At 40.7% G+C, this 12,289-nt stretch overlaps 1 protein-coding gene across 2 annotated transcripts in view; it reads right to left on the minus strand.

Annotated features, from left to right (window-relative positions):
- Positions 1-12,289, minus strand: part of EPHB3 (EPH receptor B3) — a 50,373-nt gene that overhangs the window by 19,936 nt on the left and 18,148 nt on the right. For both annotated transcript variants that reach the window (XM_063916653.1, XM_063916652.1), the window contains exons 2-3: positions 1,324-1,388; positions 166-838 (exon numbers count right to left, since the gene is read on the minus strand). In XM_063916653.1, coding sequence (XP_063772723.1) covers positions 166-838; positions 1,324-1,388 — 738 coding nt within the window. The remainder of the gene's footprint in view (positions 1-165; positions 839-1,323; positions 1,389-12,289) is intronic.

Genomic DNA, 12,289 nt, shown 5'->3' on the forward strand with positions numbered 1-12,289 from the left:
AATATAGGGAAGCTACATACAATGGGGAGGGGAAAAGAATAAACATTTGCAAAATGTTTCCACTTCAAAGGAGTTCTGATGCATTTTCTTTGTACAGATCAGCTACATTGAAAACAACCCTCTTTCACCCCAAAGACACCTGGACAAATCCATGCTCTACATTACCTTGGCACTGTGTGTCCTTTGCAGCTGCTTCATAACCAGGTTTACAGGTGCAGGATCCCACAGGTACCATCCAGTCCCCATCTCCATTGCAGTATAGCCTGAGAGGGACAGACACTTCCAAGGCATTAGGGACACAGACACCAGGAGCAATAACCAATGAGGTGGGTTCAGCCCCGGTGAGTGTCTCTGGGAAACTTGCAAATCCGGCTAAAGTGCGCGGGCACTTTTTGTAGAAAACACGCAATGAAATTAAAGAAACACAGGCACCCAGGTCCTGAAACGCCAAGTAAAAGCCAGCACGAGACAGGGGCCCAAAGCTCCGTAATTTGGTGTTAGCGCGGGCAGAGTCACGGCGTTTGAAAGTCTCATCTGGTGCAATAGTGTCCACCTTAATGTATGGATTCTCCATCCAAAAGGGACTGTTAGCAGATGCAGAATCTGTATCAGACTCATAGTAAAATAAATTAAAGGTCTCTTTGCAAGATCCTGGAATGTTTGGAAGACTGTTGCAGTCTCGCACTGTGAACTTCAACTCCACATAGACACGCTGTACGTTCTGTCGAGGGATGAACTGCGTCCGTAACCAGTTATTCTGATTCATCATCTGAACATTACACACCTGATAAGTCCGTATCGGGTTTAATGCATCGTCATATCCACTAACTTCTTCCCACTACAAAAATAAAAAAAAATAAAAAATTTAAAAAAGTTTACTTCCTAAAGGAACTTCATTGACATCAATCTGTAAAATAACATCCCTCCCCTAATATACAGAATTTCAGTGCTTTGGTCATCACGGTTCAGGAAACTTCCCAACACTGTAATACACATCTCTCCCACACAGATAGCCCAGAGAAATTTGAAAATTAAACTCTGCCCGGAAATGTTGCCAGATGCAACCAACTGGACAAGCAGGGCACTCGTAAGCTTACGTTTCCAATTCTTCCAGCCTCAAAAGTGGTCTTACAGCACTAGCTGAGGCAAGTGGCTCCCGCATAGGGTAAAGTATTACTTAAAAGAAGAAATAAAATTGACAAAGCTAAAAGAAAGCTAAAAGAAATAAGAAAGGAACATAAAGGAAAGAGAAATATGTGATGCAGGACGGAACTTAGAAAGGAGTGAAGCAGGTAGAAGAATGAAGGGGGTGATGTTTCTTACCCCAGATTCAGGATGTGTAACCCACGCTAGCTCTGATGTTGTCCACCGAGTATCCAAGAGAGTTTCTGCACAAATAAAACACATCCAATAAGAAAATGGCAAACTTTTCCGTCATTGATAAAAACAAAAAGCTCTGTCAGAAGATTAACATTTTCTCAAAGAAAAGACAAGATCTATAAGCTGTTCACGTCATGTTTCCTAAATAAATACTGTATAAGAGTGAATAAAAGTAATAACTACATCGCCATTTGGGAGTGCACCGTGCGTACTAGATTGTTAAATTTCATGTTCTACATTGAGTGGTCTAGCCTCAGAAGTCAGTGGAACCCCCACATGATGCCGTAAACAAAGTAGGCTTTATTGTGTTGCAACATACCATTAAAGGCGCACAAACACAAAGTACAGGTTGAGTCTCCCATAGCCAAATTGTTTGGGACCCAAAGTACTTTTAATATCATTTTTTTCCATATTTTGGAATGTTTGCATACCATAAGAGATATCTTGGGGATGGGACCAGAGTCTAAACACAGAATGGATCCATTTTCATATATATGTTGGAAACATAGGGGCTAATTCAAATCTTCTGTGCGTCCCCTGCTGGGCGCCTATATAGTAATGGCCATCTATATGAGCTGTTCAACTGTTGTTCCGATCAGACACCTATTACCCGTGGTGCACACATTTTTTTTCTCGCAGCCTTCAAGAAGAAAAGAAAAAAAAACATGCATTTTAAGTCTGTGGCCCAAAACTATCAAACCCGGACTTTTAGATGCCCAAACCCAGAGCTATCAGCCATGTAAAATGCTAATGGGCGTCTGATCGGAGCAACAATTGAAACGGTCCTATAGCCTGATGGTCACTTAATTGAATTTTTTTTTAGAATTTTGTGCATTAAACAAAGTTTGAGTACACTGAACCATTGGAAAGCAAAGTTGTCACCATCTCAGTCAAGCTCAAAACAACCTTTTTGTTTGTTACACTCATAAGTAAGCCTCACTCATAGCAAAACAACTTTGTACTTGCTGTTAGGTACACAAATTACCAGAGTTTCATTAACAGCCTAGAAATACACAACTCTACAAACAGTAAAACGCTATTGATACTGTAGCTCAGTATTCATGGATAGGAAAAACAATATACTCCAGAAGCCACACTGTGGCGCGCTTATCTTTAAAAGGGGCACATATTATACTTCCTCTCAGTAATACAAAAGGAAAAACTCCTGGCGCTATGATTATACAGGTGTGTAAGCAGCTCTCTCAGGGGTAATTGGTATTTCACCCCTGAAGTAGAACAAGAAGATCAAAAAATGAGAAAGCGCTATTCACATCTGATGTGGATTTTATTTTTCATTCATTATCAGTTTTTACTAAAAGCACATTAAATGTATTCAGTGCCGGCCGGCAATACACAAGAAAAATAATAAAATATTACAATAAAATTAATAATATTCTAGACATAACTTTTCATCTGCATATTGTGAGTATGATGACTCTAATTTATACTGTATCTAAGTTATAACAATGCACATAATGTATTAGCCCGGGGATCCTCTTCTTATCCTCAGATATTTTGTTACTATTATGCTCAGGCAGATGGTAATCGTGTGTCTTTGTAACAATATTAGACAATGCTTATGTCCGTGCGTTCCAAATTAATGGAGTGCGTATATGAAGAATAAATTAGACAGTCCTGTTGTTGATTTATAACGGATATTAATTGCAGTTTATGGAAGAAAGCTGATATGAATATGGTCACTGTACCACAGTGTATAATTGAAAAGTACCGTATTTGAAACCTCTGTTCAGACGCAATGGTAGAGATGCTTCTCCTGGCTGAATGTAGGCCTTTAGTTGGAGTTGAACAGGTGTCCGCTCGTATCCACGGTGTGTTTGCTTTTTCCTCCCGGCCGGTGTGCACCACCCTCGGCCTTATCCGGAGTCCGTGTGCGGTTGATGGAGGGATTTTTCTCACCTCCACAGGAACTGTGTTCAGCTGGCCGGCTGATGAACTCGGTCTGCAGTATGCTGTGACCGGAGATGCTGACAGACGCGTTTCTCCGCCTATTAGTGAATATCGGCGGCTTCCTCAGTGTCATATATTTTATGACACTGAGGAAGCCGGTCACAGCATACTGCAGACCGAGTTCATCAGCCGGCCAGCTGAACACAGTTCCTGTGGAGGTGAGAAAAATCCCTCCATCAACCGCACACGGACTCCGGATAAGGCCGAGGGTGGTGCACACCGGCCGGGAGGAAAAAGCAAACACACCGTGGATACGAGCGGACACCTGTTCAACTCCAACTAAAGGCCTACATTCAGCCAGGAGAAGCATCTCTACCATTGCGTCTGAACAGAGGTTTCAAATACGGTACTTTTCAATTATACACTGTGGTACAGTGACCATATTCATATCAGCTTTCTTCCATAAACTGCAATTAATATCCGTTATAAATCAACAACAGGACTGTCTAATTTATTCTTCATATACGCACTCCATTAATTTGGAACGCACGGACATAAGCATTGTCTAATATTGTTACAAAGACACACGATTACCATCTGCCTGAGCATAATAGTAACAAAATATCTGAGGATAAGAAGAGGATCCTCGGGCTAATACATTATGTGCATTGTTATAACTTAGATACAGTATAAATTAGAGTCATCATACTCACAATATGCAGATGAAAAGTTATGTCTAGAATATTATTAATTTTATTGTAATATTTTATTATTTTTCTTGTGTATTGCCGGCCGGCACTGAATACATTTAATGTGCTTTTAGTAAAAACTGATAATGAATGAAAAATAAAATCCACATCAGATGTGAATAGCGCTTTCTCATTTTTTGATCTTCTCTCTCAGTAATACGTTTGATCTATACAGTTAATAAAGAAAGAAGCACCTATCCAATGACTTTACATGTTGCATGGTCTAGAACGCCTGCTTATATCATCACTCGCAACAAATATGCCAAAGCAGAAAGGAACAAAGGACGGCAACTGAAGCTACATCACAGGTCTAACTCGGGGTATCCACAAGTGTGTTTAAAACCCAAAGCAAAGCTCTGAATGCACACATAAATGTCATATTTATCTACTTGTGTTTCATTTAAGCTGTATGTTTACGCATCTTATGGCTTTTCCATGAAATGTGCCCTCCACCTCCTCAATTTCCCTTCCATCATGCTTTTGTGTAGTTAACTAATTCAAGGCAGCCTCAACTAAATTACAGGAAGACTCATAGTTTTATGCCCTGACACACTAGAGACAAATACCAAGTCTGGCTGTGAGATAAAACCAACAGCGCTAAAAAACAAACAAGATTTTTCGCACATTAGAAGCATAAAAAAAACCACCTCACCATTGAAGACATGGTTGGGTTCACGTTACGATACAATGATTAGTATATTGTAATGTAGATGTAATTCTCCAAACTTTTATGCAAATGTGAGCTGCCTTTAGGGCTATATGAAGAATAAGTTACTCTAAACTGTTATAATTACCAATTACTATAAATAATGCCAAATGAGAATAAGGACTGGAGCGCAAAGTAGTTCCATCATACAATGTAGAGAGTGCGTAGGTATTTACTGCATAATAATTATACCACATTCACATAGAAGCAAATAAATCCCTTCAACAAGGGAACACAAACACAGACTACATATTCAGTCACGCCATCTGAACTCGACATATTAACAGTATAGATGTCAGATTTCTGGATTATTTTGCCCAGCACAGAGGCCCACTTTATCAGCTCCCCACCAAGTACTGACCTGCAAGGCAAACATTTCTGCTCAAACAAAAATGACGTAAAAAAGAAAAGAAAAAGGACTACGAGCTGCTGACTTTACACTAGACACTAACAAACCAATAAACATTTTATTTACGAGGCGATAGCAGAATATAAATATTTAGAGAAAACGTTTGCTGTTAATGTAATTCTGACAAACACTAAACCAAAAACAAGTAACAATTATAACAAAAGCTGGATTTCTATAGTGGGATTAATGGCTCATTTGCACTTGTGTGGCTGTCAGCTGCTTCCATACATTGTAAATCTGCATGGAAAATCAGTTGAAACCCATGCAGACATGAAAATAAATGCAAGTCTATGGTATTAGTCCCATATCTCGGAATGCTGTTTTCTAATTTTTCATTAAAAAAAGGAGCATGTGTTTTTTTTGTACAAGACCCAGAGGCGGTGGCTTACATGGAAACTCAGTTCAAAAGAGGTTATCAATGTGCAAAAAGAAAAATATGCTGGACACAGACCAGGTTCTGCTAACCAACACTGTACTCCGATAAGAACATTACACTGCTACACTCGCAGTCTGTGTATGGACAGTAGAGGCTGTACAATTAGTTCTGCAGATTGATGGGGGAGAATCATTGTGACTTTTTATTAAAGAGGAAACATTCTTTGCACTGTTTGGCTAAGCTAACTTCTATCCACATCGGAATAGAATGGCTTTATTGCTCAGTACTGAGCAGACTGTAAAGAAGCATTTTTCTTATTTGATTTAAAAAAAAAAAAAAAAAAAAAAAAAAAAAAGTTTTCACAAACAATCTACATTTAATAGACAACAAATGTAGATGTGATTTTCTAACAGACCAGTTTCTCTCCGGACAGTTAAGGAATTCTATTATTCTCTTATAACATCAGGGTGCCAGAAGCTGGACCAGCTGCTAGGAGTTGACTTTCTGATTTCAAGATACTACCCCGTGAAATAAATGCAGATGTAATGTTGCATATAATGAACTGTGTCTAAAGACTTGCTATGGAGTTGACATTTGATCTAGGATAGCTGTACCTTTGCTTTAAGAATGTGAAATGCTTCTCTGCACCCTATTGGGGGTCTAAAGCCCCGTACACACTGCGCGACTTCAGCCCTGTATATGACTAGCGTTATATCCTTCAGCAGTGTAGCGCATACACACTGAATGTTATCGTTCAGTGACGTCATCCTTGGCACTCCTCGAACATGCAGCTTAGCGATTACCGTATATACTCGAGTATAAGCCGGCTTTTTCAGCACTTTTTTTTGTGCTGAAAAAGCCACTTCGGCTTATGCACGAGTCAGTATTTAGGAGGGACACGGAGGGCACAGCGCGCAGCTCTCCTGTGTCCCTCCTGCAGCGGCGTGTGTGTGTGTGTTAAAGGAAGTGCACGAACCGGCACTTCCTTTAACACACACACGCCGCTGCCGCCGGAGACGCAGGAGGGACACAGGAGAGCCGCGCGCTGTGCCCTCCGTGTCCCTCCTTCAGAAGACAGCGCGGGAGCGACGGAGGGTAAGTAACTGGGCCTGGCACTGTGGGGCATATCTGGCAGCATGGGGGCATATCTGGCACTGTGGGGGCATATCTGGCAGTATGAGGACTGTGTACGGCTAGAGCTGCATTTCCCACCCTAGGCTTATACTCGAGTCAATAAGTTTTCCCAGGTTTTTGTGGTAAAATTAGGTGCCTCGGCTTATATTCGGGTCGACTTATACTCGAGTATATACGGTAAGTTAAAACTGAGCTGAATGTTCGGTAGATCATGGAAGAATGAGAACGACCTGCGGGTGCATCATTCATCCATGCACACTGGATGATATGAACGATAGATCTTTCACAAAAGATGGTTATCATTCATATTGTCCAGTGTTATCGCCCAGTGTGTACGGTGCATAAGAAAAATCAGCAGCATCCGAGGCATCATTTCATATCAGTTTCTAGTGTTTTTATCCTGTAAGCCAATCAATGGCACTCCCAATATTTGGAGGTGGTATTATTCATATCCTGCAAGTTATTTCACAAAATGTTTTAAACAGCTGCCAAAAGACTACAATAAACAGCTCAATAGTAATTTCAACACTTAGAGTACGGGTTATGCAGATTTCAACATTCTGCCCCTTTGACTGTAATTAAATTTTGCATTAGTGTTGACTCTTCAAAACTGAAGTAAAAGGACACATCCAGTAACCCGGCAAGGTCTGCTGGAAAAGGAAAGCCGCTTTTCCTCCCTGGTGACTCTTAATGAAAATCAAGCAAGGAAAGTTAACCTTTAGCCCATACCGAATAGGAAACTCCCTTTAAAAAGATAAATTATCATAAAATAAAAATAAAAAAATATTTGTGCATTTATATCACACGATAGCAATTTTCAATTAAGCCCTTTGTCCTTTACATTCTTAAAGCCATTTTATTCTTACATGAAAAACATGCATTCATGAAACCTCAGCAGCATGGTACACAGGTTTGCGGAGTTAATAAACTGTATGGAACCCGACACTATGCCCCACACCAAAAGGTGTCTATAAGTGATGTGTTGTTATGTCAGTCAGTTAAGTTTGCAGGTTATGGCAAGTTTGATGATCAGAAAGACTGTGATGTACAGCTCAGACTATGACAACTGCATTCTCTGTTGCACATATGTTGGCACTACAATAATCATTTACATAAGTCCCTGCCACAGAGGAGCTTACAGTCTAAATTCTCTTCCAACACAAACACACACTTACTATAGGGTGTATTTCAACAGAAACCAATTCACTGCATTTTCTGAAACTCACACAGACTCCACACATGTAAAACTCAGATTGGAACTGTATCTATTGCCCCAGCACTGTGAGGGAGCAATTCCAACCACTTTGTCAAATTATATTAATGCCTAATTTCTGCAAGTTCAAAAGTACTGAACTAAGATCGATCTACAAGTAGAGAAACAGCAGGGGGCACATTGTTGCCCCTTCTGTGTGGAAGATACCACTCTATTCTATTCGACTGTATTGCAGATTTCTTATGGCAACCCCAGATGGAAACGGGTACCCCCTCGAGTCACTGGGGATGGGCTTTGTCTAGGAGCTCTACTTAAATATACCAGGAAGTATGTACTTTTAGTATTATTAAGTAGAACCTGTCAAACCCGATTCATATATTAACCAAAGAATAAAGCAGCATTTTGTTTCCTAACAAAGTACAGGAGGTTTGTGAGGTATTATCAAGCAATTTGTTGATATGAAAAGACACAAGTGGAGTCAACAAGAAGATTGATCAGCAAGCTAAAACGTAAATGAGTTCCTGATGAGTATATCAGTAGCCGACTAGGAGCAATACTGTCAGATGCTAGTATACCTCCACATACGTACATCTTGCTCCTATTAGTGCGCAGTGTCTGTAAACCTAGACATATTATGTATCGGTATATGCTACCTACTGGCAGAGATGACATGAGTATCAATTACTGCAGGCGAACACAGAAAATGTCATAATCAGATGCCCTCTCTGATGGAGTTCTAGTTCCTTCTCTACTGTTATCATTTTAATGAGAAAACATAGATAAAAAAGTAGCTGTAACTTACTCAATTTTGTCTCCCTACTTACACAAATACTATAATAGAGGGGAAAAACTGTATCCATAAGCAAAGGCTGAGATTTCTGTACAGAGAAATCTGGACTTCACAATAAATGTACCACATGTGGCTAGGTACAATCAGCCAGACATCTGTATGCAATATCTATATTTACAACACTGCAGGCTTGTCCCATTCTACGTGTGTATGATATAAATATATATATTTTATATAAAATTATCCTTTATTTATATGGCGCCACAAGGGATCTGCAGGAACATAAATAAGCAAAACAAGAAAAAAAGGCACTTACAGTTCAAGACTAGATAGGACAAGTACAGAGTGCATCAGCAGACGACACTGAAATAAGTATCAGGGGTTTTTTTTTGGGGGGGGGGGGGGTTTTTGGGGGGGGGGGGGGGAGGATAGAGACACTTGGCACTTTTTTTATTGTAATAGCAAATACACAGTGTACGTGATACAGTGCTCATGTAACAAACTATACGTAGGCAAAACTAGTAGGACACTAAAAATACGTTGGGCAGAACACCTACGGAATATACGTAAGGGGTTGGTCACTCATCCCTTTTCACTTCATTTTAAAGAGGTCCATAATTGTTCAACTGACCATATAGTTTCATTTTGTGGTATTGAATTAACTAAGGTGCAATGGAGGAATAATGATAGGGACATCAGACTAGCAAAAAGCGAAATGAAGTGGATTTTTAATTTACAAACACTCGCACCGGGAGGTCTTAACCATGAGTTTGAACTCAGATGGTTTTTATAATACTGTTACAGTCGCCCAAATCCAACTTCATGTTATCAAGGTGTCTTTTTTATTTAAATTTCAATATCAAATTTTAATATCATTTATTCACATGCTATTTAGAGATTCACCATATAGCCATTATATTAAAATTAAATTTATTCTTTTAAACGGTTGTTTTTAGCAACAGCTAAATTAATATGAGCTGTTTAGTACATAGGAAGTTAGTTCATAAGTACGGGAAATATGCAGATCACTATGGACATAGAAAAAGGAGTCTTTGTTCTAAATATACACATTGGTTCACTACAGTGATGTATGTGTATGTAGATCTTTCAATTTATTGGGGCCGTTTGTAATTTTATAAGTCCCGTATTTAGCTTTATGATAGTGGAGTCAGGGCAGCCGTGTGGGCGGAAATGTATGTCAACATTGGGAGTCATAGGTTACGTTAGGCCCACGTCAGATCGCAAGTACAGGGAGGGCGGAAATGTCCGTCAGTAATGCGACATAGAGGGCATACCAGGACACATGTCCGTCCGCGACTAAGGGCGGTTACCATGGTAACGCGGACGGGAAATCACATCAGTGAGGGCGGAAGTGGTCGCCCGCGATGGGAACGGTAATTCCCGCAGTCAATTTAGATCTGCAAAGGATGCTGGGTACACGTGCAAACGTGTTACCATAGCAACCATTACTGTTATTGGAACCAGCTGTTCTGTTTTCAATTTCCGGTTTGTTCTTATAAATACCCACGTCAGTATAGCACTCTTGATCCTTGAAAAAGCCCCATTTACGGGGAGAAACGCGTTGGATGAGTGCATACAGGTGGGTCCTGCACTATTTGGTTATTGAGGTTGGATTTGTGGCTATACCATCCTGCTGATTAGTGCCGTTTTCGGCCGGCGGCCTCATTAGCAATATTCACCGTCTGCCTCGAACCATTTGTGTGTAAAGGTCCACGGTTTGTATTTTATTTTATGTTATTAAAGTGTTTTTAAAGTATCCCACCCCTGGTGATATTTCTGGAGCCTGATATAAAGAAACCGTTACGGGAGGATTCGCATCTCATTCTGAGTGAGTAATGGTACGCACTGCACTTTACATTGCACTTCTAATCACTGGGTGGATTTAAAGATACCTTTATGTGTGAAGAACGTTCTTAACCACTGTGAGTGGGGTACGCCATCCATCTTCTTTGAAAGTCGATTCTTGGGTTGCATTGTGCATATTCTGGGTTTTAAAGACGTACTATACCATGATGCATATTTTCATTTTTGTCCACATATGTTGTTGACACATCGTATGAAGTGGAAAATCTGACCGCCTCTAGACAACCAAAGGAGGAATTGCCTTGAGATTGGACTTCTGATATATATATGGACTATAAGTATTTTTCCAGTTATTTTTTCATGAAACTACATTGAGCGCTATTATTTGAGTTTTTTTTCGTTTACTAGGACCATCTAATTTGCCCGATTACATTTTTCTTTGACCAATTAACAAATGGAGGGGGTTATTCAGATGTGAAAGCAAACCAAAAAAACAAGCAACTGGGCAAAAACCATGCTGCACAGCAACAAAAGTTCTAATGATTTTGTTTTTCTTTCCTCGGAACAGATAAAGGCTTCACTGCTGTAGCCATTGCTGTCCTATTAGGAGAAAAGTGCTATACAAATAAAATATTAGCATACTGGATTAAAATAAGATTTTAAACCTACCGGTAAATCTTTTTCTCCTAGTCCGTAGAGGATGCTGGGGACTCCGTAAGGACCACGGGGTATAGACGGGCTCCGCAGGAGACATGGGCACTATAAAGAACTTTTAGTATGGGTGTGCACTGGCTCCTCCCTCTATGCCCCTCCTCCAGACCTCAGTTAGAGAACTGTGCCCAGAGGAGATGGACAATATGAGGAAAGGCTTTTGTTAATCTAAGGGCAAGATTCATACCAGCCCACACCAATCATACCATATAACCTGGAATATACGCAACCAGTTAACAGTATGAACAAAAAAAACAGTATCAGTCAAAGACAGATTCCAACTGTAACATAACCCTTATGAAAGCAACAACTATATGCAGATGTAGTCCGCACTGGGACGGGCACCCAGCATCCTCTACGGACTAGGAGAAAAAGATTTACCGGTAGGTTTAAAATCTTATTTTCTCTTACGTCCTAGAGGATGCTGGGGACTCCATAAGGACCATGGGGATTATACCTAAGCTCCCAATCGGACGGGAGAGTGCGGATGACTTTGCAGCACCGACTGTGCAAACGCAAGGTCCTCATCTGCCAGGGTATCAAACTTGTAGAATTTTGCAAAAGTGTTTGAACCCGACCAAGTAGCTGCTCGGCAAAGCTGTAATGCCGAGACGCCTCGGGCAGCCGCCCAAGAAGAGCCCACCTTCCTAGTAGAATGGGCCTTTACTGAATTTGGTAACGGCACTCCAGCCGTCGAATGAGCCTGCTGAATCGTGTTACAGAGCCAGCGAGCAATAGTCTGCTTAGAAGCAGGAGCGCCTACCTTGTTGGCTGCATACAGGACAAACAGAGCCTCTGTTTTCCTAACCCTAGCCGTCCTGGCTACATAAATCTTTAAGGCCCTGACTACATCCAGGGACTTGGAGTCCTCCCAGTCCCCCGTAGCCACAGGCACCACAATAGGTTGTTTCATATGAAATTAAGAAACCACCTTAGGCAAAAATTGAGGACGTGTCCTCAACTATGCTCTATCCACATGGAAAATCAAATAGGGGCTCTTGTGGGACAAGGCCGCCGATTCGGACACCCGCCTTGCAGATGCCAAGGCCAATAACATGACCACCTTCCACGTGAGAAATTTTAATTCCA

The sequence above is a fragment of the Pseudophryne corroboree genome, chromosome 4 (genome assembly GCF_028390025.1).
Source record: "Pseudophryne corroboree isolate aPseCor3 chromosome 4, aPseCor3.hap2, whole genome shotgun sequence".
In the NCBI taxonomy this organism is placed as follows: Eukaryota; Metazoa; Chordata; class Amphibia; order Anura; family Myobatrachidae; genus Pseudophryne; species Pseudophryne corroboree.